The sequence below is a fragment of the Lutzomyia longipalpis genome, chromosome 2 (genome assembly GCF_024334085.1).
Source record: "Lutzomyia longipalpis isolate SR_M1_2022 chromosome 2, ASM2433408v1".
Classification (NCBI taxonomy): Eukaryota; Metazoa; Arthropoda; class Insecta; order Diptera; family Psychodidae; genus Lutzomyia; species Lutzomyia longipalpis.
Genome location: NC_074708.1, coordinates 10,994,527 through 11,019,644, shown reverse-complemented (window position 1 = coordinate 11,019,644; position 25,118 = coordinate 10,994,527). Strand labels below are relative to the sequence as shown.

At 36.8% G+C, this 25,118-nt stretch overlaps 3 protein-coding genes across 7 annotated transcripts in view; 1 reads left to right on the top strand and 2 right to left on the bottom strand.

The window, feature by feature from the left end:
• Positions 1-25,118, top strand: part of LOC129790699 (transmembrane protease serine 9-like) — a 776,474-nt gene that overhangs the window by 359,030 nt on the left and 392,326 nt on the right. The gene's annotated exons all lie outside the window — the stretch shown is intronic.
• The window catches only part of LOC129790652 (integrin alpha-PS2), a 36,198-nt gene continuing 11,167 nt past the window's right edge, over positions 88-25,118 (bottom strand). Inside the window, exons 4-13 of one of the 2 annotated variants that reach the window (XM_055828257.1) lie at positions 19,361-19,490; positions 10,145-10,206; positions 9,539-9,587; positions 8,636-8,710; positions 3,734-4,773; positions 3,380-3,603; positions 2,883-3,293; positions 1,129-2,617; positions 741-968; positions 88-676 (exon numbers count right to left, since the gene is read on the bottom strand). In XM_055828257.1, the coding sequence (XP_055684232.1) occupies positions 581-676; positions 741-968; positions 1,129-2,617; positions 2,883-3,293; positions 3,380-3,603; positions 3,734-4,773; positions 8,636-8,710; positions 9,539-9,587; positions 10,145-10,206; positions 19,361-19,490 (3,804 nt within the window). In that variant the 3' untranslated portion in view covers positions 88-580. The remainder of the gene's footprint in view (positions 677-740; positions 969-1,128; positions 2,618-2,882; positions 3,294-3,379; positions 3,604-3,733; positions 4,774-8,635; positions 8,711-9,538; positions 9,588-10,144; positions 10,207-19,360; positions 19,491-25,118) is intronic. The other variant, XM_055828258.1, reaches the window with a different exon arrangement.
• Positions 11,309-18,979, bottom strand: LOC129790656 (uncharacterized protein K02A2.6-like). 4 transcript variants are annotated; one of them, XM_055828266.1, is made up of 2 exons: positions 14,096-18,979; positions 11,309-13,984 (listed from the first exon to the last, which is right to left on the bottom strand). In XM_055828266.1, exons 1-2 carry the CDS (start codon positions 17,587-17,589, stop codon positions 13,366-13,368), a joined length of 4,113 nt encoding a protein of 1,370 aa, XP_055684241.1. In that variant the 5' UTR covers positions 17,590-18,979; the 3' UTR covers positions 11,309-13,365. The 4 variants fall into 4 exon arrangements, with proteins under 4 accessions (XP_055684241.1, XP_055684242.1, XP_055684243.1 ...); XM_055828267.1 differs by having other exon boundaries at positions 16,233-18,979; XM_055828268.1 differs by having other exon boundaries at positions 16,585-18,979.

Sequence of the window (25,118 nt, the reverse complement as noted above, 5' to 3'; positions counted from 1 at the left end):
AAGTCGATTTAACGGATTTTTTAACGAGAAAGGAAAGAAAAAATGGGGAAAATAGGGAAAATAAAGAAAATTAAAAAGACTTTAATATTTTTCTCACCTATGTTTATCTCTATTATTCGTTTTAATATTGTACAGGCTGCACAAAAAGCGATTTAAGTATAATAAACCACTAAGTCACTTTTTAATGGCACTCAAAATTTCATCCTAAATTTACAATAATGCGATTTTTTATACGATTTCTATACAATTATTACTTTTTTTTGTGTGTTTCTCATTAGTAGTAACGCATTTTGGTTTTAGATTAATTAATTTGTTTCGTAAATGGTAAAAATTAATAAATATGAAATTAATTCACTACCACATAAAAATTGCAATCTCATTTTTTTTGTTCATCATCTCAAAAACTTCTCCCGCGAAAAAAAAATCTTAATTAATATCAACAGTTAATTAGTAGAAACTTTTACAGTACACTTTGTCGTAGAAATTAATTCGTGGGATTTCGGGGGATTGGGGGGAACACAGATTAACTGGGGGATGGGGGGCGAGGGAGAGGTCGTTTCTTTCTTTCTTTTTGGAAGTCCTACAGATGCTCATCTCCGTGATAATTTCCATTTCGGTTAAGTGGCTGCCGCTCCTGGGAGTGATCCTTTGGACGATTTCTATTGAAGAAGCCACACTGGAAGAGAAAAATTATTTTTTAATAATAATTTATATTTGAGAAAAAGAAGATTTATTATCACCTTGTAGAGGAGATAGATGAGGAGAAGGAGGATGAGTGTGCCAGCACATGCAGACACAACAACCACCCAGAGAGGCACAACGTCGGGTTTCATGATGGGCTCAGGGATTGCCATCACGGGGATTTCAAAGGATTTGATGGGCTTCTCTTTGGGCTCACCAATAAATGGTTGCCTTGTGACTCTGGCCACGGCTTTTGTGGAGAGATCAATTGTGGTACTCAAAGTCAACTGAAAAGATTGAAAAATTACATCAATTTGCACGAATCCTTAAGGAATTAAACAGAAAATAGAAGAAGAAGAAGAAATGTTGCGTCAAAGTTGGAAGGAAAAATTTGATCCTTTAAGCCGGAAACTGCAAATTTTCAAGAAAAAAAAATGAAATTCTCACCTTGTCAAGCGTCCTGGCTACGAGACGCGTCCTAATTGCAATGTACACATTGTCATCCTTGACGAGATTGTAGGCAATGCACCTCAGCACGGCACATCTGGTTACATTGCAGAAGAGTTCCTTCTCGAGTTCGGCATCATCATCTTCGGGTGATCGCTGGAAGCGTCTGTAGTGCTGGAAGCGATCAGGAACTCTTCCATGATGTGTCGGACGGTATCCAGCTGGTTGGCTGTTGTCTTCTGGTTCTTCGTAGTCATCCTCAAAGGTGTAGTCATCCTCTTCACTCAGTGGATCCGGTGGACTACTCGCGTGCCACGAGGATGAAGACTGTCTTCCAGATTGACTGAAACCCGATGCGGAGGATGATGCTGTTCTTGTGCCACCGGTTTGTTGTTGGTAGTTGTAGGCATGCCCACGGTTTCCGGAATCATAGGAATTTGCAATGTGGGCAGCTTGACCACGTCGATGAATTTCATCGTCAACATTTGTGCGACTTCCCAATTGGCCTAGATCTACAGTAGCTGTATGGAATGACCCATGACCAGCTCCCTGAACGGCCTTATCGAGCGGAGAGGCACCCGTGATGAGATCTGGCCGGGGTGGTTCACCATCCTGCTGACTCATCATTCTTCGTCGTCCTGTACTTGCTGTGGATGTCTCCGTTCGTGCACTAAGGCGTGAAATGTCCTGATTAACATGCTCCTCCGTGGGGATGTCGTCAATTTTGTATAAACCAGATCTGTAGATTGTTGGTGTGGGTGTGGGTCTCGTGAATGGTGCTGCTGTTGATACTTGATACGCTGAAGCTATTCTGCGGCTATCCCCTCCTCCGTAGGCACCGTAGGATGAATTTTGCGCTGAATACTGTGATCCACCACCTCGGGATGAACTCCATGAATGCTGGAAGTGCCCACCCTGGCCAACTCGTCCTGTGGAGAATCCTGCTGCAGATGCTTGTTGGCTTGCGCGATCACGATGAATGAGAGAAGCATCTCCTGTTGATTCAATATTCTCCTCTGCATCGAGTTTCTTCTTTTCTTCCTCACTTAGTCTCCTATTGCCGTACATGGTGGATCCTCGTCCTCCTGTTGTCCTTCCCCCGTGCTCAACGATTACTTCGGATCTATGGCCCTGACTTGAGGCACGATGATGCCCAGCAACACGTTCCTGGACGCCAATTTGCTTGAGAATACTCTTCGTGGCGAGCACGCGATCTGTCTCAATACGCTTGTAGTTGATATAGGCACTTGGGTCGCAATAGATGTTCCCATTGAGTTCTGGTGGCGACAGCATGTACATGAGTGGTTGCCCATCTTGCGTCTCGTATGGCCACATGAGATAAATTTCCACTTCATCAGCAACAGATGGTCCCAAATTTCGTATATCGTACACATGAGCTACTTGAGGGCCCAAATCGTGTTCTGAAGATGCATTCTCGAATTCCGTATATTGCGAAATGTTGTAGTGAATCTCTTCCGGTTGGGATTTTCTGCAATTGGAGCGGAAAAATGAGTTATTTTTAGCACCCACATGATCAACTTTTATTGAGACGGAGATTTAAATCTTTCGGGGAGATTAATTGCATTTTGATTTTTAGAGAAAGTATTAAATAGAAGGTTTTGTGGATAGTACAAGAGGGTGTGTCAAAATTAAGATGATTCCTAATAATACTTTTCATGATTCAGTAATTTTTCTTTAGACAAATTGTTGAAGAAGCTATTTATCTTAGCACTGCATGTGTTTGTGTGACTCACCCAGTGATGGTGAGATCGGTCTCTAGCCAGATGCCGACATTCTTCCGGATGATGTTGTCGTAGGTGCTGCCCTCCTTTTCGGGATTTGTCGAATTGACCTCAATGTAGAAGTCATAGCTGGGATCCATATTGGCAGTGTACGTTGGATTGAGGGCCACCTCGAACTTGACTGCCTTACCAGATGGGAAGGGATTGCCGAGATCGCATTTCAGCAGATGACTCTGTTCCGTTGGTGCTGTACATGTGATTGGGGTGTCTGGGGTATCACCAATTGGACGGAGAATCTTGTACTTTACACTTGGTGGGATTGTCATGTAGAAGCTCGTCTCGAAGGCATCCTCACCACCATTAGCCACGAGTACCTCAAATGTTAGCAAATCCTTCGATCCTAGCAAGAATTTATCCACAGTTCTAAAGACAAAAGAAAGGGGTGGAAATGAGAGGATGGGATTGAGTAATCAATGAATGATTATCTGTGAAAGACTTTTCAATCTCACTTGATCTCAACTCGAATATCTGGAATGCATTCATTGTCTGGTCCACAATTCTTCTGAATATGAATAGAGTCACGCTGAATGAGTCCCAGATTGTGATCGAGAATTGGCTCGAGTGCAGCACGTCGACGCCGGGACTGGATTGACTGGAGAGGAGGAGGTGATTGTGTTCGCAAGTTGTACTTCATCTCAACTTCCAATGATGTTAATTTATCGCGGATGGTTTCCTATATTAAAATGTGTGTGTGTGTGTGTGTGTTGTGTGGAAAGTAGGGCAAATTTAGTAAATCAATGGTGGTTTTTCATAAACTTTTTATTATTATAAAAGAAGGTAGAAAGTTTAATTTTTCTTCTTACCGGAATGTAAACCCGATCCTTTCGGCAATCACTACGTCCTCGTGATAATCTCATTGAGGCATTGCGGATATTTCGATTCTCCTCACTGAGGAAGAACATACGTGGCTGCCTGAGCTTCTTGGAGTCCAACACCCACGATATTTCAATGTCAATGGTCGGTGGGACGTTGATACCATCGTATCTGAGGCAGGAATTAATAATAGCACACGTGACCTTATTCCTATTGGCCAGTGTGCAATTCCTCTCTTCCAGCGAGACTAACTTATTGTCCGTTTCGAAGCCAACATTGGCATGGAGTACCACAACGGGGCGTGATTTGAAGACAATGGCTTTACTTGCCTCGTAGGCACCCACCACGAGATCGGGATACTGATTCCCATCGAGATCAACTCCACCCGCAAGGGAGAAGCCAAATGTTGTGAGATAGGGGGTACCAATGACATCTTCGGCGTAGATTACTTGAGATGCCTTCGGCAGGGGTCCCTTGTTGGAGCCATAGAATATGTGCACAGCACCCTGACCCCGTGGCCCATCGTAGGGAGCACCCACTGCGAAATCACCAAACCCATCGAGATTTATATCACCGAGTGATGTTAGCGCCATACCAAAGCGCCCCTTGGACGTCACGCCATCGCGAGTATCGAGCTCCTGGAATTTCTTATTGTGATACATTACATACACTCGGCCCATCTCGTACTTTCCCTCATTGTTTGGCTCCGTATACATGGGGGCACCAATGATAAGATCATCCAATTTGTCCCCATCCACATCCACAGCTGCCAGGGAGTAGCCAAAGTATGCGCCAATTTGCTCACCCGTAATATTCTGCTGGTTCGTTAGGTTCCACGAATAGATGAGAACTTTACCCAGAAGCCCACCACCACGTGGCATACCAACAGCCACACCGGCTACACCGTCTCCACTGAAATCCCCACTAACAGCTGAATAGCCCAAGTAGGAATCATCTTCGGAGGCTGTACTTTCGCTTGTCTGATAGACTTTTGTGCCTGGATTTGAGATTCCCGTTGAGTATATTTGTCCTGGATGCCACAAGGATGGGAGAGAAGGGCATTAATTTCATGAAATAAAATTCCTTTTCATAATTTCAAAATGTCCCAAACATGTCTTAATTTAATTTTATTTGTGTGTTTAAAGAATTTAAACAGTAAATTCAAATGAACAGAGTTTTATGCGAAATTTTCTAATCATAATTTATTATGTAAATTATTAAATTAAAATCATAAACAAGAGATCATGTTTGGGACATCTTGTGTTTACAAAATTTTGCAGAAGAATAAACAACGTTAGTACTTTCACCTCTTGAAATAATCTGCATTTTTATGTAGTTTGTTCTGTTGAAAATAAAAAATTCTCAACGAATGTTAAAGGCAAATAAAAGTGAACCAAGTAGGGGAGACCGGGGTAAATATAGTCAATTTGCGTAAATCCTTATCTGCAGGATTCCCCAAGGGCAAGAAAATTTCCTCGATAGGTCATTCTTATAGGAAATTTCCTGGCCTACAACTTTGTCTCAGACCACTTTTCTCTATCTCCCGGGGAAATATGAGTTTTCGAGCTTTTCCTAAAACCTTCCGCTTCTGACTTTTTTTAAACGCGGCGGGTAAATATAGTCACCAGTTGGCTAAATAAAGTCGGTCGAATTTTCCGGCATTTCCAATGATTTTCCACCTGAGAGATTGATAGTAGTTGATAGCTAAACTTCTCACCTTTTGATCCGCGACAAGGAATTTCACTTTTATACGCACTAAAACAGAGAATTTTGCGATTTTCTCAAACACGCCATTTTGCAACAAATGAATAGAAAATATGCCAAAAATTTCGATCTCCCATATGATTTACATGGGATGACTAGATCTACCCCAAGGGGTATGTTTTGATTCAAAAAATTGTAGAGAAAAATCATTAAAAGTTATTGAAGAATACACCTTGGCAATGTTTTCTGTAGTAACCCAGCTAGTGAGAAAAATTATCAGATTGGAAAATTGCTGAAGGAAAACTTCGGAAAACGCGTTTTTCTCAATACGCAAAAGTTTGGGAAATGGGCCAAAAATCTATTTTCATTTTTAACTCCTAAAGTACTGATCGGATAACCTCCAAATTACTGTCAAAAATTATAGGTTGGTAGGGCTTTGCACCCTAATTTTTTCCGATTTTTCCGATTTATATTTTGGGAGAAATTGGCATTTGAAAATTCGAAAATGACTATTTTTACCCCGGTCTCCCCTATATTATTAATTAATTACACAATCACCACCTTCACCATAAAGAAAAAAACGAATAAGCTATTTACCCAACAATTTGCTGATGAGCGCATTATCAGTTTTTTTTTCTTGCATTTCTGTACAGTATTATGCACAATTTATTTGTGAAACCATCACCAAAAAAAATGCATAAAAGCTCCAAAATGTGAGCAAAGCCAGAACATAAAAACTCCATGATTAAATCCCTTTATTCTGCGTCTTTTGAGATTTATTTTTCTTCGCTTATCACGTGAAGACCGTGAAGAGCAAAAAATTAGCCAAAAAATGACCACTATTGTTCCCCTTATCGATACTTATTTCCTCAAACTGAATCACTACTCAAGAAAAAAAACATTTTCTTAAAATTTACAGAGATTGCCATTCTGCAAATTTTTCTCCAGCACGAATTTGCGCGCGATGATTCTATATTCTTAATATACACACAACAATTTTGCATGTCTTGTTTACCAATTCAAATGCATTTCGTGGGATTTTGCAAGTCTCACAATTTGTGATTTTGTAATTTTCCTTTGTACATAGTGGGCAGGAGCCACTGAACCTCACCAGACAAATGCACTAAAATATTCTTCAAAAAATAAAATAAAGACCGGATAGAATTTACCAACGATTTGTATTCTAGAGATGCTTCTCTTTGTGAAAGAAATCAAAGAGACATTTTCTCATTGAATAAATTCAATAATATTCACGCCGCTTCTTCATAAAACAGCCCCGCAGTGTTGGAAGAAGTCAAGGTTTTAATTTTATTTGCATTTGGGATTTATTATTATAAAGTAATTTCCTTATTTAATTGAGAGATTATAAACACTTTTGTAAAGAAGCTCATAACTTGATCAAATATTTGATGAATTAAACAGTTTTCGCGGGATTTTATTTATATTTTTTATTTGCTAAAATATTGGCGCTATTTGATCAAGATCCCAGCAAGATCGCAAGAAAATTAATAGAGTGAGAGAAGTTCAATAAAACAGCCGTTGCCCATATTTAATATTTTATATCGAATAGTTCCTGTGAGCAGTTCTTTAGAGGATGACGCACGATTTGAATTTAAAAATAAAATATTTTATTAAAGAAAATTCAAATGGATTAATAAAATGGAAATGTGAGACTTTGCTGTGAGTTTACGATCAATCTATAACTCGGAATTAGATTGATCTATAAATTTTGAGGTGTCGATTAATAGATTTATAGCCTTGTTAGACTTAAAGGCTTAAATCACGAATTTGATGACCTGAAAGTTGAGACTTAAATCCCAGGTCGAGGCTATATTTGAATAAGATTTTTTGGTCAAAAAATTTCAATTGATTTTTTTCTTACGTTTGATGTTTCTTTTCTAACGTTTAACAATACTTTTCTAATGATTAAAGTTTGACATTTCTTTTATAACATTTCTAATCTGACGTGTGACATTTCTTATCTAGCGTTTGACATTTCTTTTATAATTTTGACTTTTATTTTCTTAACGTTTGATAGTTTTTGTATCGTTTCTTACCCAACGTTCTAATATTTCTTTTTGAGGATTTGAAATTTCTCTTCCAACGTTTCACATATTTTTTCTCATCTCAAACATTTCTAACATTCAAACGTTTGTTTTATAGGCTTGATGTTCTGTTTCAGCGTTTAAAGTTTAAAAAACTCCTTTATAAATTTTTTATTTAATAAAGAAAACAATAGAAATATATTTTTACTGAGAAAAATCTGCATGGCGTAAGCTTTTAAGCCTTTTAAGGTATTTTAATAGGCACCCAAAAGCTTCACCCGACTACACTATTGTTCTTTATTCACCTTATCTTATAAAATATTAAGAATATTCGCAAAAATTTGCATTCTTCAGCTTTATTTGCTTAAGTTTAAAGTTTATAAAAATAATATTTCTTAATCCCCAAAGACATCCCCAAATAGCAAAGACAATAAACCTAATTCTTGACATAGGCATCATACATATGAGTTTAGGTGCAAAGTATTTATTCCACACACAGAGTAAATATCTCTGGGCTGCATGAGATAATGTGAAGGATGACATTGGCAAACTTATGGATGAGCCATTTTATGTAATGACAAATGCATGAAGAAAATATTTTCTATTAGACTTTAGTGGGAGATAAGGAGTATACACCGCAATGATAAGACCCCAAAAATGTAAATGAATTCCCAAAGAATGTCGTTTTATCTTTTCCATTAGTCGTGATTCCTTCTTATATGAAATTACAAAGCAAGCACTCTTTTTGCTTACAGTAATGGGGGGTGAAGTTTTAGCATTTATCGAGTTAAATACTGCAAAAAAGCCAATTATTGATGAACATTTTAAACACAATTTTTTATTTCTTATTCCTGCGTGGTAGAACACAAATAAAATTACGAACGATAAAAAATGAATGATAAACCAAAGTCCAAAAAAAAATTAAAAGTGTCAATGAAGTTAAAAAAAAAAGATGTTTTGTAAAAAAAAAGCTCGATTAACACCGGCGAATGAGCGGTTTTTTTCGTGTTATTTTGTACATGTTTTTCTTTTAAATCTTATTTTGATGTTTTAGATAAAACAAAATGGATTAAGTTATATTAAGATTATTTATATAAAAAATAGGCTGATTTTTTTTGCAGTAGTGCTTGAATGATTGATTACCTCCTTCGCCGTACTGTCCGTATCTTGGTGGTTTATATGGATATTCAATTCCAGCGCGTATGGAATACAATTGTCCTACATTCCGCGATCAATTGAAAACCATTCTCATCAAAATGTTATGTCAATTTGGGGGAATTATATTTCAATGAGGGGGGAAAGTGATGTAATTTAATAAATGTAATTAAATATGATATTGTCGAATATGTAGAGAGAGGGGAGAGATGCCAAATGTGGGTTTTGTTGTTTGTTTGTATGTTATTTTCAAAATTTTTAATGATATTCCCAATGGGTGTGTATTTTTTTAGTTTTTTTTTTTTGACGGGGGTTCAATTTATTTGTGGCAGGAGTTAAAGAGTATCATTATGCAGGGACGTGTAAGACAAGGGTTGGATGATTGAGGAGCATTCAATATGTTTTTTGTGTGTTTGGTTTGATTGGTAATTTTCATTGATGAAGGGCAGGAGCACAACAGGCGCAGGCACGAGGATCACACAAAAATATACAATAAGGTATTAATTGGTGGTTCTCACATGAGGAGACATCAGTGATGGATGAATATATAAAAAATCCTTATTAATTACATTTGAAAAAAAAACCTCCTCTAAATTCTACAACTCATCGTGAAAAAAAAACTCAATAAAAAACATAATTTATTTACTATTAAAAACCCCTAAAAGAAATTCTACGAAAAAACTGATAAAAAATAAAGTAGAAAAATTGTGCTATTGAAAATGAATTATTTATAAAATTGAAACTTCAAAAAAGGGGAAAAGGAAAAAAAAAGTTATTTGCATAAATAAAATATACCTCCTGAAGATAAAAGATAATATTCCTTTCAAACTAATAAATTGCAGAGAAAAAAATGCAATGAAATATAGGGAATATTGCTCTATTGTCTCTTACCTTGCCAATACCAGCTGCCGGGAGCACCAATGAAGACTCGTTCGCCATTCTGATCATGCATATATTTTTTTTGTACCAATGTGGTGAAGAAATTGAAGAACAAAAGCGGATGAAGATGAAAAAGAATGGATAAGAAAAAAATATATATTAGTGTAAATATCCTAACATTGAAGAAAAACGGGCGCATGATTCAAGTAAAGGGAGCTTAAAAAGATGGGAGGGAATATTTTTACTCATAAATAAATTGATTTGTTTATTTGTTTTAAAATTGAGTGAATTATTATATTAAAAATCAAATAATGCATGCATTATATGGCCTGATGAAGACGGAGTAAAACCTTCGAAACGTCGTATGTATACGATTCATTAAGAAACTGTAAAAGGTAATAAACAGTGCCCTTTCACACCACGAAAATAAATCAATTTCGAATTTATTCTTTTCATCGTAATGAAGACAGAAAATTTTGATTTTTAGAATGGTTCTTTACAAATTTAATTAATATTCCCTCCATCTTTTCAAGCTCAAAGCTCACTCAACCCAAACCCCCGTGTAGTCACCTGGTCAGAATGCACAAGAATCATTTATTAGCACTCAGTTGGTCTTACCTTGGAAATTGCAGCACTGAAGCCAGCTTGACAAGATCCTTGACGATGATAGCCCCAATACACTACAAGAGGAAGACATTAAAATAATCACACAATATTACTTTGAGAGTGATTCTCAATTCGTCTTATGAATCCGTTAACGAGCTATTGAAAAATTAATGCAGTGTTGAAGGAGAAAAGAAGAGGAATGAAGAAAAAAATGAAGAGAATGAGGAGCCACCAACGCATATTGGTAAAGCACATGTGAGAGGAATATTCATTAGATATGTCATTCTTCACCAAGTCTGGCCTTTCTCACTTTGATTTTAGCAGCACTCTCACCCTTGACTTTGTTGTACTACAATACATTTATTTATTTTTATTATTATTTTTCCAACCCCTCAATCCCCCATCAATAGCCACACAAGAACTTAATTCCCTGTGTGTACTGGAGGGACGGTTTGAATTACACATGCGATGATCCCGAAGAAGGAAGAAGAATATAATATTTTTCTTTCCGGGGAGAGAGTGTCACATGAAGCGTAAAGGGATTATCTTCCCTCTGTTGACTTCTTAAGAAGCTAACACGGACACAGAACTTTGTGTTCTCATCAATTTCCGACCATCATTTGGTGTCTCTTTCCCATAAACAACACCACCACAATATTTTCTTCCTCCACTTATGCTTCGTTTTTTTTTTTCTACTCTTATTCCTCCGGAAGCCATAAAATGCACCAATGCGGAGAAGAGGAAAAGACAAAATTTTGCCTCTGATTTACAAGTATCTTCACTCACTCGTTAATCTCATCAAGATCGCGGGATGTTCTTCTTTGATTCACGATATTGTCTCTGACTGACACTATCGCATGAACATCTGATTGAATACGTAATTGGAAGAAGAAAAAATCCTTTAGAAGACATTCCCATATCAGAAACGATGGAGCGAGTTTAATATTTAAAATAAGAAAATTAAATGCTTTATTGTTGGATTGTAATCAAGAGGCGCTGAATGGTAGATAAGGGTCCGAGAAGATCGTTTGAAAGACTGATGAATATGTAATTTCTTACATATTTGTAGGTACATACTAGCATCATAGAAATCCAAACATTCCATACATAACGGTTGGTGAACTCAACATACATTTTTGAGGACTATTCATTCACGTATTTTTTTAATAAAAAAAATTTTCAAATTCAAATTATTTTATTCATTCCATTATACCTAATTACAATCAAATTCTATTCGATACAATAATTGATATACTGGAAGATATACACAGCACCGAAGTTCGTTGACTTGTTTGGTGCTGGAGATTGCAGATGTCGTCATTATCAGTGATGGCATCCGCGTTGATCACTCCACTCCTTCAATCGATCAGATCCTCCCTTTGGGGGCAGTTAGTGTAGACACAGATCGGCATTAGCCAGCACAGACACATTGGGAAGCAGCTCCTCATTCCCAGACAGATGGCACCGAGGTGGTGCAGAAGATGACCGTTAGGCCACAGAATTTTTTCGCCAATTATGGCTCAATCAGACTCCAGAACTTTCAGAAAGGCACAGTTGCCTCAAAATTGGGAAGGATAAATTTTGTAGAAGAGATAGGAAAGAAGGAAAGAAGGAAACACGGGCCAGAACGGCAAGCCGCAGCGGGAATCGAACCCGCAACCTCGGCCGGGAATGGCGTGGTGTTGTGTTTTAACTCACTACACCACCGAGGCTCTCTCTTGAGCAATTCTTCATTATTATTTGGCTAAGAGGTTCAAATGATTTTTGTTGCATAGATCTCAATTAATTTGATTGATAATTAAATTTTAATTCATTAATCATAATTAATTATCATCAGTTGATATTATAATCGCAATAAAACAATAATTTGGTGCCTCGGCACTTGCGGAAAACGCACTTGCGGACTTGGCTGATTTTACGACACTTGCGGACAGAGAAGGCTACCTGGGTACGAAAGGGATTTACCCTAGACATATGCGGACTTCGGAGGGTAGGTAGAATTTTGAGCATCGACAAATTTGCCACTTGCGAACAGTATGCGGCCAGCAAAAGGGGCCTTCTGTATGTGTGTGATCCGAAGGCGCAGTGTGGGTTGTGAAAACTTTAAAAATTAGCTAATCGTTCATTAATTCAAAATTCTTCAAAACGATTTTTCTTTTACGATTTTTAGCTCTCCATGCCCCTGCCCCAAGGGGTGTTTATCTGAATGAAAATCTTCGGATTATTCGCTAAAAATTCGGATGATTCGCCAAGATTCAGATTATTCGCCTAGATTCGATTGATTCGCCAATATTCGGTTTATTTGTTAAGATTCGGTAGATTCGTCTATATTTTTGATGCACAAATATTACTTTTTAGGCAAAAAACTATAGCTTTTAAACATTTCGCGTATTATAGACGTACCTAAATATATTTGTTTGAAGTTTTTAAACTTGGTTTCAAATTTAGAACGATTTTTTAAGAAAAAGGGAGTCTCAAATCGTCGTAAAATTCGATTCCCTAAGTTCGGGTTCAAATTGTGCTTAATAGCACATTTTAAGTCACATATTTGCGTAGTAGAACTGCTTTTTTGGCCTGTAGGCCGTCCAGCTTTATGTTGGTCAAGCATACTCATCATTTGTAGGAAAACTTCAAAGATATTCTGTGTTAGGTGGATTATATCAAAAAGTACACAGTTGCGAGAAAACTCCACAGAGGAGTTTTTATAACTATTGAGTTTTTTAAATATGGAGTTTTCAACCAACTTGAGTTTTTTTAACTGTGGAATTTTTCAACTATGGAGTTTTTATAACTATTGAGTTTCTTAACTATGGAGTTCTTATAACTATTGAGTTCTTATAACTATTGAGTTTTTCAACTATGGAGTTTTTATAACTATTGAGTTTTTTAACTATGGAGTTTTTTAACTATGGAGTTTTTTAACTATTGAGTTTTTATAACTATTGAGTTTTTATAAATATGGAGTTTTTTAACTATGGAGTTTTCAACCAACTATTGAGTTTTTTATCTGGGGCATGGAGAGCTAAAAATCGTAAAAGAAAAATCGTTTTGAAGAATTTTGAATTAATGAACGATTAGCTAATTTTTAAAGTTTTTAAAGTATATGAACTATTCGAGGGTTGAGAGTAGACTGGTTTATTGAATGCAATTACATGCGTTTATATAGATTGGGTTGGGACACATCACTTCCCCTCGCTTATTCAAAAATTATTACAATTTTTTAAAAAGTTAATTTACACTTTATAATTGATTCGCGGTCTTGACAATAACCTGCCGCTTCGGCGTGGTGTCTCTATCAATCTCGGTGTTGGGTGTGACAATGCCGCTGGACTATAGAAAACATCATCGTCTGTTGAGTTCCTCGGACTTCGTGATGCGGTTCCTGTTGAACAGGGTGTCGAACTTGTAGTCGATGATCTTTCTACAGGATTTGGTGAAGATTCGCCAGATTTAATGTTCGGAGTGTACTTCTTCAGTTGGTCGCGGTGTACCTTAATTCGATTTCCATTTATAGTGATTATATAAACCACTTTAGACAAACGCTTGGCAATTGTGCCTATTCTCCATCCAAACGGTGAACAATAATAAACCTTTTGTCCCACTTCAAGTGTTTCCTTTTCTTTACGCTTCATGCGTACTGCTTCTCCCCCTTTTACAAGCTTTGATCCTTCCTCCTTGGAGGATTCTGACTTGTCCTTCCTCTTTACTGGCTCCTTGCCAGATACCTTCTGAGATTCGTCCGTGTTCGTGCTAGTGTCGTCATCAACAATCGTAACCGATGATCTGGGTGTGTAGCTTAGTAGAAAACTACTGGGTGAGCACTTCGTCGTCGTAGTCGGACAATGATTGTACCTGAAACGAAATAAATCCAACATAGACTTTAGTGAAAGATCTGTGTATCGTGCATCTGCAACAAATTTCTTGAGCGATGATTTTGCTGTTTGGACTGCCCTTTCTGCTAACCCATTAGAACTCGGATGATAGGGTGGTGTGGATACATACTTAATACCATTTACTTCTAAAAATTTTTGAAATTTTCTTGAGAAAAATGGTGGTCCGTTATCCGAAACTAATACTCGTGGTAAACCCCAAGTAGAAAACAAATTTCTCAGTTTCGAAATAACGTCCTCCGCGTTAGAATTGGTCATCAAGTATAAATCCATGTACTTGGAATAACTGTCAACTACAATTAAGATCGTTTTACCCCCGAAATGCATAAAGTCAATATGGATTCTTTCCCATGGACCTTCTGATTTTTTCCAAGGCGTTAAAGATATTTTTGCTGGTTTGGATGAATGTTTCTGACAAATTTCACAACTTGCGATCATTGTTTCTAAATCGGAATCAATTCGAGGCCACCAGCAGCATGACCTGGCCAACATTTTGACTCTTACGATTCCCTCATGCCCGCCGTGAATTAACTTCAAAACATTCTCGCGCATACTTTCTGGAATTATTACCCGATTTCCCAGATAAATCAACTCATTGTTAATCGTTAAATCCGCCTTGAATCGTAAATAAGGTTTTAATGCATTATTTTGAACTTCATGATCTTTAGGATATCTTGTTTTAATCAACTTTTTCAATTCTTGTAAAACTTTATCTTTCGCAGTTTCTTTAATCAACTCATGCTCTGTTAACGGAATGACTCCAATTATATCTAAAAAATTAATTTTGATTTCTTTAATTCCCGTAGGTTTGTTTATAGGGAATCTTGAGAGAAAATCCGCATTGCCGTTTTGTGTACCTTTTCTGTATTGTATATTGAGGTCATACATGCCCAACTGTATCGCCCATCTGGCTAATCTTGCCGTAGCAACTGCACTACTTCGTTTTATGTTGCCGAATATTTCCTTTAAACTCGCATGATCTGTAAAGACCTGGACTTTTCTCCCATAAATGTACTTATGGAACTTTCTGACCGCAAATACTAAACTGAGAGCTTCTCTCTCACAATTCGAGTATCCTCTTTCCGCTTTTGACAGCGTTGAGGAAGCAAAATATATAGGTCGTTCTACCCCATTTACTATGTGCGATAGCACTGCGCCTACTCCTGTTGCCGATGCGTCTACGCTGATCGTCAGTGGCAAATCACTTTGATAGTGAATCAGGAAATTATCTTTTTGCAGCCAAAGTTTGCTTTCTTCGAACGTTTTTTGATGCAAATCAGTCCATTCAAAAGGAACTTCTTTTTGTAAAAGATGGTACAGCGGCGATAATTTCTCTGCAAGATTCTTTATAAACTTACCATAATAAGTCAACAAGCCAATGTATGATTTTAATTGAGTCACATTTTGGGGTCTTTCCGCTAATTTAATTGTTTCGAGTTTGTCCAGCAATGGCCTTATGCCGTCCTTGGACAATAAATGTCCCAAATACTCAACGGAATTTCTAAAGAAAACGCACTTTTCTCTATTTGCTTTTACGTTAAATTTCCTCAACCTCGAAAGTACTTTTCTTAAAATTTTCTCGCAATCTTCTACATTTTTCCCGCCAATTAAAATATCATCAATAAAGCAAGAGATTTGAGGAATTCCGGACAAAATTTGATCCATTATGGATTGAAAAATCGCTGGACTTGAACTTAATCCGAAAATTAATCGTGAAAATCGGAATAATCCCTTGTGGGTATTTATAGTCAAAAGTTCTTGTGAATCTGCTGCAACTTCTAATTGCTGGTAAGCCCCTGCTAGGTCTACCACACAAAAAACCGAGCAATTTGCCAAATTCAAGAAACATTCATCCGTCCTTGGCAAAGGGTAATGAGCTACTTCTATGCATTTATTCACTGTAACTTTACAATCCACACATAATCTTATTTTGCCATTTTTTTTCTTGGCTACCACAATGGGTGAAGCCCAACGGGAATATTGTACTGGTTTTAAAATACCATTTTCCACCAACCTATTTACTTCCCTTTCCACTTCATCGCGTATACCAAAAGGTACTGTGTAAGGTTTGTGAAAAATGGGTTTCGCGTCTTCTTTCAGCACAATATCAACTTTAAAATGCTTCACCGGGCTGTTGTCCGAAACATCAAAGACATCTTTATATTCCTCAAGAACATTTGCAAGAATTTTCGTATTTCTCTTTTCCTCACTCTTATTCTCTTTCTCTTTAATCGCATTGCACTTGAATGTATTTCTCCACTGTGGGTAAATTCTACTAATCCAATCGCGCCCACAGAGTGGTATAAAACGATGCGCACAACTGATTATCACAATTCTCATTTTTTCGAATTTTTGCTTTCTCCCTGAGCCAAATTTAATTTTTATTTCCCCTTTAATTTGCCCAACAATAGCAATATCATCTCCCGTAACTACTGATAAAGTTAACGCACACTTTCGCAATGGGAACTCGCTGAAATATTTTTTATAATCATCTACATGCATTACTGATGTATGAGCACCGCAATCAATTTCCATTTTGATTTTATACTTACCCATACTTACCTCAATATAAACTGGATCACTTACCGAGCCCTCTCGCTCCACCTCATTTGGTGTATGGTTGCGCAATTTTCCTTCCTTAAGAATTGATCCTAATCGCAATGAGTGGACAGCTCTATCTATGCGGTATCCTTCTGAGCTGTCGGAGCTGTCGCTGGCGATGTACTGTAGATTTTTCACTTCGTGCTTCTTCTTGGCTTCCTTCTTTGACGATTCCCTTCTCGAAAATTCCTTCCTTGATGATTTCTTCTTCACTTTGCATTCTGCTGCCACGTGGGATCCCCACTTGTTGCAATTGTAGCACTTGATGTATGGTGTTCCTCCTTTTCTCTGCTTGGATGGCGCTTTCTGCTTCACATGGGCAATTTTCGCGATGTTTTCCGTTTTTAACGGATGTATCATTTTCACACTCTCCTCTGTGAGTTCCATGTTCAGTGCCGTCCTTAACACCTGGTCGAAAGTGGCTTGATCGTCATCGATCAGTTTGGTCTGAATCCGTGTATTTCTGAGACCACAGACAAATCTATCCCGCAGCGATTCATCAAGAGCATTTCCGTACTCACAAGACTGTGCCAAAAACTGCAAATCTTGAGCGAAATCTTCGATGGATTCTCCTTCTGCTTGGACTCTATTGTGGAACTTGAATCTCTGCCCAATTCGACTCTTCTTTCTCGCATATTTGTTGGTTAACACCTGAGTCATTTCCTTATATGTGAGTTCCCTCACCTTCCTTGGCTGAATTGCGGCTTTCAGAGCCTTGTAAATCTCCTTTCCGGCGAAAGTGATGAACACATCTCTCTTCCTTACGCTGTCCGTGATTCTATTCGTGTCCAAGAAACTCTCCATCCTTTCGAGATATTCCTCAAAATCGTCTCCCTCGTCGTGAATGTATGGTTCAATTGAGCCAAATGAGCTACTATGTCCTTGCACTCCCTCTGTGAGGGTCCTGGCTGATCCCGTGCCACTTCCTGAAGCTTCTCCAGCTTGTTCCGCTTCCATTCTTGGCATTTTCTTGCCTTTTTTCGTGGAAATTCACTTTTTTTTCTCATGCACACGCGGTCGGCCACACTTTCAATTTTTTCACTCTGCCGTTATTTGCTCCGCTCGTCGCCAATAAAGTATATGAACTATTCGAGGGTTGAGAGTAGACTGGTTTATTGAATGCAATTACATGCGTTTATATAGATTGGGTTGGGACACATCAGTTTTCACAACCCACACTGCGCCTTCGGATCACACACATACAGAAGGCCCCTTTTGCTGGCCGCATACTGTTCGCAAGTGGCAAATTTGTCGATGCTCAAAATTCTACCTACCCTCCGAAGTCCGCATATGTCTAGGGTAAATCCCTTTCGTACCCAGGTAGCCTTCTCTGTCCGCAAGTGTCGTAAAATCAGCCAAGTCCGCAAGTGCGTTTTCCGCAAGTGCCGAGGAGCCCAATAATTTATTTGCTGTGATTGAGAAATAATTATTTTACCTTTCAGCAAAATGCCATCTCACAATAAAACTGGATGATAGAGCAATGACTTGCAAATTAGAGCAGTAAATTCTCTCATCTAAATGACCGCAAAACCAAATGAAAATTCCTTTATACGCTGAAATTATCTTCTCAAATCTAATTAATGTCTCCTACACTTTAAATTCCATAAAACAAGATTTCAATTTCACAGGTCGTAAGAGATAATATTTTATGGCAATTTTAGTTTTTTAATCCAATATTGACGAAGGAACTATAAAATGAAATAAATATTTGCTACATTAATTCTGACATTTTGTGAAAATTGCGTGAAAATTCCGTATTAATCCCACAAGAAATGTATTCTTGTTTAACCCTTGAAGGATTTTTCTGGTCATTGTGTCCATTTTAGCTGTTTAATCTAGTTCAATTACTTCAAGTTCAGCGCAAGAAAGTTAGAAAAACATTTTCTTTTTGAGAGAAAAAAGTTAGACGTATCGAATCCAACAAAGGTTTAAAATTTATAAAATTGGAAAGATATATGCGCAAGAATTTATTCATTAAAATCATCAATAATTGCTACCTGTCTAATTTTGAATTATATATGTATGTACTTCACCTTTTGCATTGCTTTTTAGCAAAAGGTTACATGCAATACAGGAAATTAAGACCTCTAATCAACAATAATGTCCAATTAGTTTCGCTCCTTCCACCAATTTTGCTCATAAAACGTGCAATCACCACGGAATATTTGATAACACGAAACGAATTGAATTGCAAAGTGTGGAGAATAAATTGTACGCGCCTTGTACGCATTTGTTGGTTTTTCCTTCACCCTTCGTGTATAAAATAATATTTTATATATAGGAAATTTTTCCCATATACCCAATAAATCCCTCTTCACACCGCATTGACAGTACTACATGTAATATACGACACTAAATTATCAATGTTATGCGATTCATTGGCCACACTTGATACACACAAGAAGAAATATCCATTCATAAAATTATTGCATTTCATTTTCATCCCATTTCCGCCATGACTTGACCTTTCCTCAATCTCCTTCTCTTCCATTTTAATGTTCGTTCTTGCGCGGGTGATATGTACTCCAATATATTGTTAATCGATACAATCATCCTTCATTAAAAGACTATGTGCTTTATGGGCTCTCTGCAGTGTGGTGCAGAGATTGCAGATGGGATGAGGAAGATCAGAGAGTGAATTAAAGAGAGAGAAAAAATGTGGGAAGAGCGGGAGATTTGCATGGGTTGACTGTGAAATTGGAGAAACATGCAATGGGGAGATTAGCACTCAACTCACTTGTTCGACACGGTGAATATTCTGTAAACTCAAGAAGATTGCTCTTTGCCAAATAGCATGTTCCAACGGGCTCCACTCTTTCAACTTTGCGCGGTGACATCGTGTGAAAGACATATCTCGGGGCACATGCCTGCAAAAGATGCACACAAAAAAAAATCAGCAAAGAGAAAATTACTCCTGTGGCATTTAAATTAAAAAGGTCATGATAAAATTATGCTTTTTCGCATGAAATGCAATGTGATGAGAAGGGGAGATACATAATATTGCATTTTGTTGGTGAATTGCAATGAAGTGCGATGATGGCAAAATTGTACAACATTGGTGCGATATATAAGAGAATTCAAAACACTATTTTCTCCATTTTTCCGTCTTTTAGCAATCCTTAAGCGTTCAGCCTCGTTTTTTTTCTACCTTCCTGCCCTCTCATCTTATGCACTACATATAGTCCAGCATTAAAACTAGCATACCGGCAATACGCTATTCCATATAATCTCTCTTTCTCTATCTCAAATGGTATGTAATGCACGAACTTGAGATTCAATTTTTAAAACGGTACACCAACTTTAACTGATGTCTCCATTATCGGAAGGTAGTACCTGCTCTCCACATACTTTTATGATGTCTTGCTGTATAACATTGTACCATAGAGACAGTTTGTGCTCATACAAAGTCAGTTGTTGTTTTTTTTTCACGAAGATGGAATTCTTTCATCATTTCGCCCCCCTTTTGCCACATATATAAACTAATTCTCACCTCATTAAAAGACCCATCAAATTGTGCGTTACTTTACACGCCTATCCTGTCCACAACTACCCCATAATCATGGCCTTTCAATCAGGATTTTGTGTGCGTTTTTTTTGTAGGCCATACACATTCATGGACAAACAAACCATAAAGTGGATGAAAAGGAAAATTAGCGCCAATAAATGAATTAAGTTCTTGCCCGCCCATTGCCAATATCCCTGTGGGGCATTGCTTTATTGCTATGAAAGAGTTGAAAGGTGTATAAAATGTCTTTTGCAAATTATTTTAATTAGAAATTAATATTTTATCTCTTTGCAAATCTATAAATATTACTTGAAATTACTTTATAAAAGGAGTATATTCGTTTTCTATGAGAAAATCCCACAGCTGAGGAATCAGTTGGGACACACAAATTCTCAAAGATGATCAAAAAGGAATAAGAAATGGCCAAAAAAAACTTACCATTTTCTACTCTAAATATTTGTTTAAAAAATACAAAAAATGACGTCACAATTTTGATTTTTTGTTTCTTTCAATGCATGAGGCATAAAAATACTTTGTCAAAAATCACCGACGTAGCATTAGCATGAATGTTCCTTGCATTAAGAGACAAAAAAACAGAAATGTGACGTCATTATTGTACATTTTCAAACAAATATTTGCCGGCTTTTCCCGGCTGATCTCAGTGGAAAAAGTAAAGTCTCTTTGATAATTTCTTATTCTGTCTTGATTCCCTACAATATTAGGCGTGACCTTTTTGACCCTTCGAATAAGGGGTGTTCTCATACAGAAACGGGTAAACTGCTTTAAGAATTTAAAGTAAAAATATCAAGCAGTGATTAATAAAATATGATTAATCTGTATTTAATTTAATAAGGCTGAAGTTAATATCTTTTATATGGAATTCATATAAAAGTTTGTTATCTATGAACTTTAATTAAATAATCAAGACTAAATGTTAATTGTAATAAAATAACTTTTTTCTCTCAGCTAGAAGATAAATTAAATTGCGTGACAGTGACCAACTTTAATCTTTATCCTTGAATTGAACGAACATATCCTTAATTAAACCTTTTCATATATTATGGAGAGAAAGTAATCAAATTAAAATCCTATATTATACAGTTCAATGCCAAAACTATCCAACAAATCTCTCAAGTTATTGCTTCAAATTAGCAAGAATAGCTATGTATGCAATCACAGTCGGGATGAGGTGATGGAGACAGTGGGGCGGTGAGAGAATGCCACAAAAAGGGAGTTTTGGCCAATCAAGCAATCAAGTAAAAATCAACACGCAAATTGATTATATTTATTTTTGCGTGCAAACTCGGACACGCACGAAAGGATATTTTTTCACACACACACACGTTCTTATCACTGTCCCATTGAGGATGACCTACATTAGTAAATATTTTATTGTGTGGCAAGGAGGGTCTAATTTTTTTCACCTTGGTCCCTTTGCTGTTTCGCATTGACAACATGCCACAATATTTTATCGCTTTTCACCTTTTTTTCGGGCTTCCTTCTTCTCACTATTCATGCGGTGTCTTCTTCTTCTGCCACTCTCGCCCATGTGTACGAATGGCAATTTAGCAATGTTTGCCCTGTGCGATGCTTCCGAATTAAAAAGGTAAATTTTGGATGTGAAAGACAAATTTTCCCACCTCGCGCTGGCAAAGAGTGTTGTAAATGTGTTAAAAAGCCAATAAAAAGAAAATCACCTAGTCCATTAGATATATCGATTTATATTCCCCACAAGAAGTGAAATTTAGGCCACATAGCACTCATCATCGCTGGGTAGAACCATACGTAGTGTGAGATAGTGCTGCGAAGAGATTTCCAATTGGAAAACCACCTCAATCGATTCAGTTCAGAGGTGTGGTCCCCATGTCCACCAACATTATGTTTTACTACGCTCTTCTTCACCTTTTTTATTTCCGCGCAATATAATTGCCTTGCAAATTTGATTTTATTGTGCTCTATTTATAATTTAATTTCTTTCCCTCTTTTAGTTGTGTGCTCACTTATAGGAGAAAATTTCACCCTCAATAGCCACGATAGTATTTCATTGACTGCCCAAGAACAATGAGAAGCGTACAAGGCGGGAAAAAAAGAAGAAGCAAACGGAGACACGATATAAAGGGAAGGACAGACAAATGATATTTCCTTTTCTAAAACCATCACACCACCAGATTACACGTGAGAGACAGACTTAAAGTTCAAACAAAAAGAAACCTTTATCAATTGCGTCTGTTCTAAAGTTGCGCGATGGAGATACAACAAAAATAAATAACTTAATGCACTTGGTCGCAACTCAAACAAGAATCCAAGATAGTTCAGACGCCGCTATTTTATTTATTTTTGTTCTTTAGTTTTCTAAGGATTAGTACTTGTTTGATTTTTAATTGATTTTCTTTGATATTGTAATGGATCTATTATAATTTGTGAATTTAATTAGATCCTTTCTTTTTTTTATGCTTTCAAAATGAAAATCCACGTCAGAGCTATCTTGGCAAGAATATAGTAATCTTTTGCGCGAAAGAAGGAAGACAACACACGGCGGGGGCATGGAAGGCAAAGAAGAGAGATATTGAATTGAAAAGGAGCGCGGGGGTCTCTGTGGAGGAAAGTAAAGAAAAAAGTAACACCAAAGAACCTTAAAACAAAGTTCTCTCTCTCACATAAGAGTTCCTTTCAAACATTCCAATGCAAATTTTACGAGTCATATTAAGATAATACAAACCGAAAAACGACATACTACCACTTTAAAGGGCACGCTGGTATGGGCTTTGGGTCTTTCGGAGAGGCCGACAATGTTGGACCCCCACACACACCGTACGGTGGAAGATGCTGGCAAAAGGATTGCATCTCTTATCTTTTTTCACTTCTCTTTTGCACCATAAGTAGGTATATTGCTACATCTCCTCTTCCCCACCTTCTGCTTCTGAATTGAACTCTCTTGTGTGTAGAGACTCACAGTTTAGGTGCAACAGGCATTTAATACAAATTCAAACACATTATGTTGCAAAATTCTTTTGTATGCCTTGGCGAGAAACCAAATTGTCTTGTCGATACTAAACGCATTACTCACTTTACCATATAAAGTGTTAAAAGGCTGAAAAGCATTTGCGATAACTAAAAATTATCCTCAACCCAGGTGGGATCTTGTTCGGGATGAAATAGTTCTTTCATGTTCCCAGATGGAAAAGGATGTTTGTATGAAGTTCTTCCATTAGGATTGTTTAAGATAAAAATAAGATTAACTGTTTACTTTTGGAAGATAAATAGTTATGAGCATTATATATATTGAAGGATTTGAATTTAATTCTTGGAGGAAATTAAGGGGTTCAGTAGGTTAATCAATTAGAATCAATTGACAGGAGATGAGCTAAGTTATCTCTCTGACCCTAAATTGATAAATTGAAAAGATGATCTTCTTTTTTAGGTCAATAAAATAAAGCATTTATGATCTAAACTTATTCATGTTAGAAGAAGAAATTGATTTGAAAAAGGTGTAATTTATTATCCCATTTAACGGTATATGAGATATATCTTTTTATGCATCTTAAAATTATTTAACTTTGCCTTTTTTTTTTAGCAGCAACAATCTCTAACAAAGATTTTTTTTTTAATTCTACAAACTCTTCAATTTTCTTCCATAAATAAATAAACAGAAGAGGTTAAAGGTCCACCTTTAAACAAAGCAATAAGTTATCGATATGAGCGGAAGACAATTTAGAGCCAATCCTACAAGTTGGACAGCTTTCTTTTGAAATATGTGATTTACTTCTCCACCTCTGCATTAAATCACTCGCACACATCAGCTTTGTTCTCATTGTTGGAAGAATATTGTGGTTTTTCGACAGATTTGTGGTCAAGGGGAGAATATCTTATAAAAGACCAAAAAGGGGAAAAAACGAAGCTACTTGACAATATCTCTTTTGCATCCCTTCCCTAATAAAGCCATATGAAGAATACATTGCATTTCATGCAACAAGATGCTGCGCATTTAAATATACAACAACCATATCGTTGTGGCCACTTTTTCGAATAAATACAAGAAGCTGGTGGCAATGCAAGAGATTCGTGATTGTGGCAGAGGATCTTTCCTTTAGCACTCTTTCCCTTCCATTTTATAATCGCGTTTTACACATATTTGTCTCGCACACAATTATTCAATTAAAACATGAACATTTTCTTCTTAAATGCATCGCTCTTCTGTGCCGTTTCCACCAACATGTTGGTGTTTGGGGTATATGTACCACCAATAAAAATTTCTTTAGCATTCCCCCTTTCGCCCAGAGAATATATATTGAACGAAAAAGAACAGTGAGAGCACATTTGGTACGGCTATTGTGGTGGCGTGGCATGTGATCTCTTCAACTCTTGACATTGCATGCCATTAATTAATATAATACAGCAGCATGTACTGAGACGGTCCAGATAGATGAGATATTTAGACAGAAAACCAGCATGAAGTCACACGATTTTTTTTGCGCGCGCTACCACTTTATTGTGGGATTTTTTTTTATTATTTTTTTAACTCTTCGTTTTTTCTTCTTCTAAAAAATATTTGAAACTGGAAGATTTGGTTGTCGTTGCTTAAAGAATTCTGTAGGCAATTTATTAAAAGTGAGGATTGTAGTTTGAAAATATTCACCTCATGAAATCATATATCGTTAGAAATTCTTCTTTTCATACTTATGTTCAAATTCTTACACTTTCAATGGAATTTCTTTGAGATAAGAATCATAGAATGATTCAGGGTCTCCTAAAGAATTAGCGATGGGGAAAGAATTCAATCAGACTGAGAGTAAATCTTAGAACATGATAAGTTCTTGAGATTTGAACATTTAAATCTTTATGAAGATGTATAATTTAAAAATTTCAATCTTATGAGTATATTAACCCTTTAATGTCTATAAACTGAACCAAACATATTCTTCTACTTTGATTAATTTAGTAATTTTACTAGAATAAGTAAAAATACGTTAAATTTACTTCAAAGTAGTCA

Bases quoted from the DNA above. Each gene is read 5' to 3' on its own strand.
- LOC129790656 (XM_055828266.1), bottom strand. From the start codon at position 17,589: ATGCCAAGAATGGAAGCGGAACAAGCTGGAGAAGCTTCAGGAAGTGGC. The intron at 13,985-14,095 runs GTTAGCAGAAAG...ATTTCGTTTCAG, and splicing joins TATCATCCGAGTTCTAATGG to GTACAATCATTGTCCGACTA.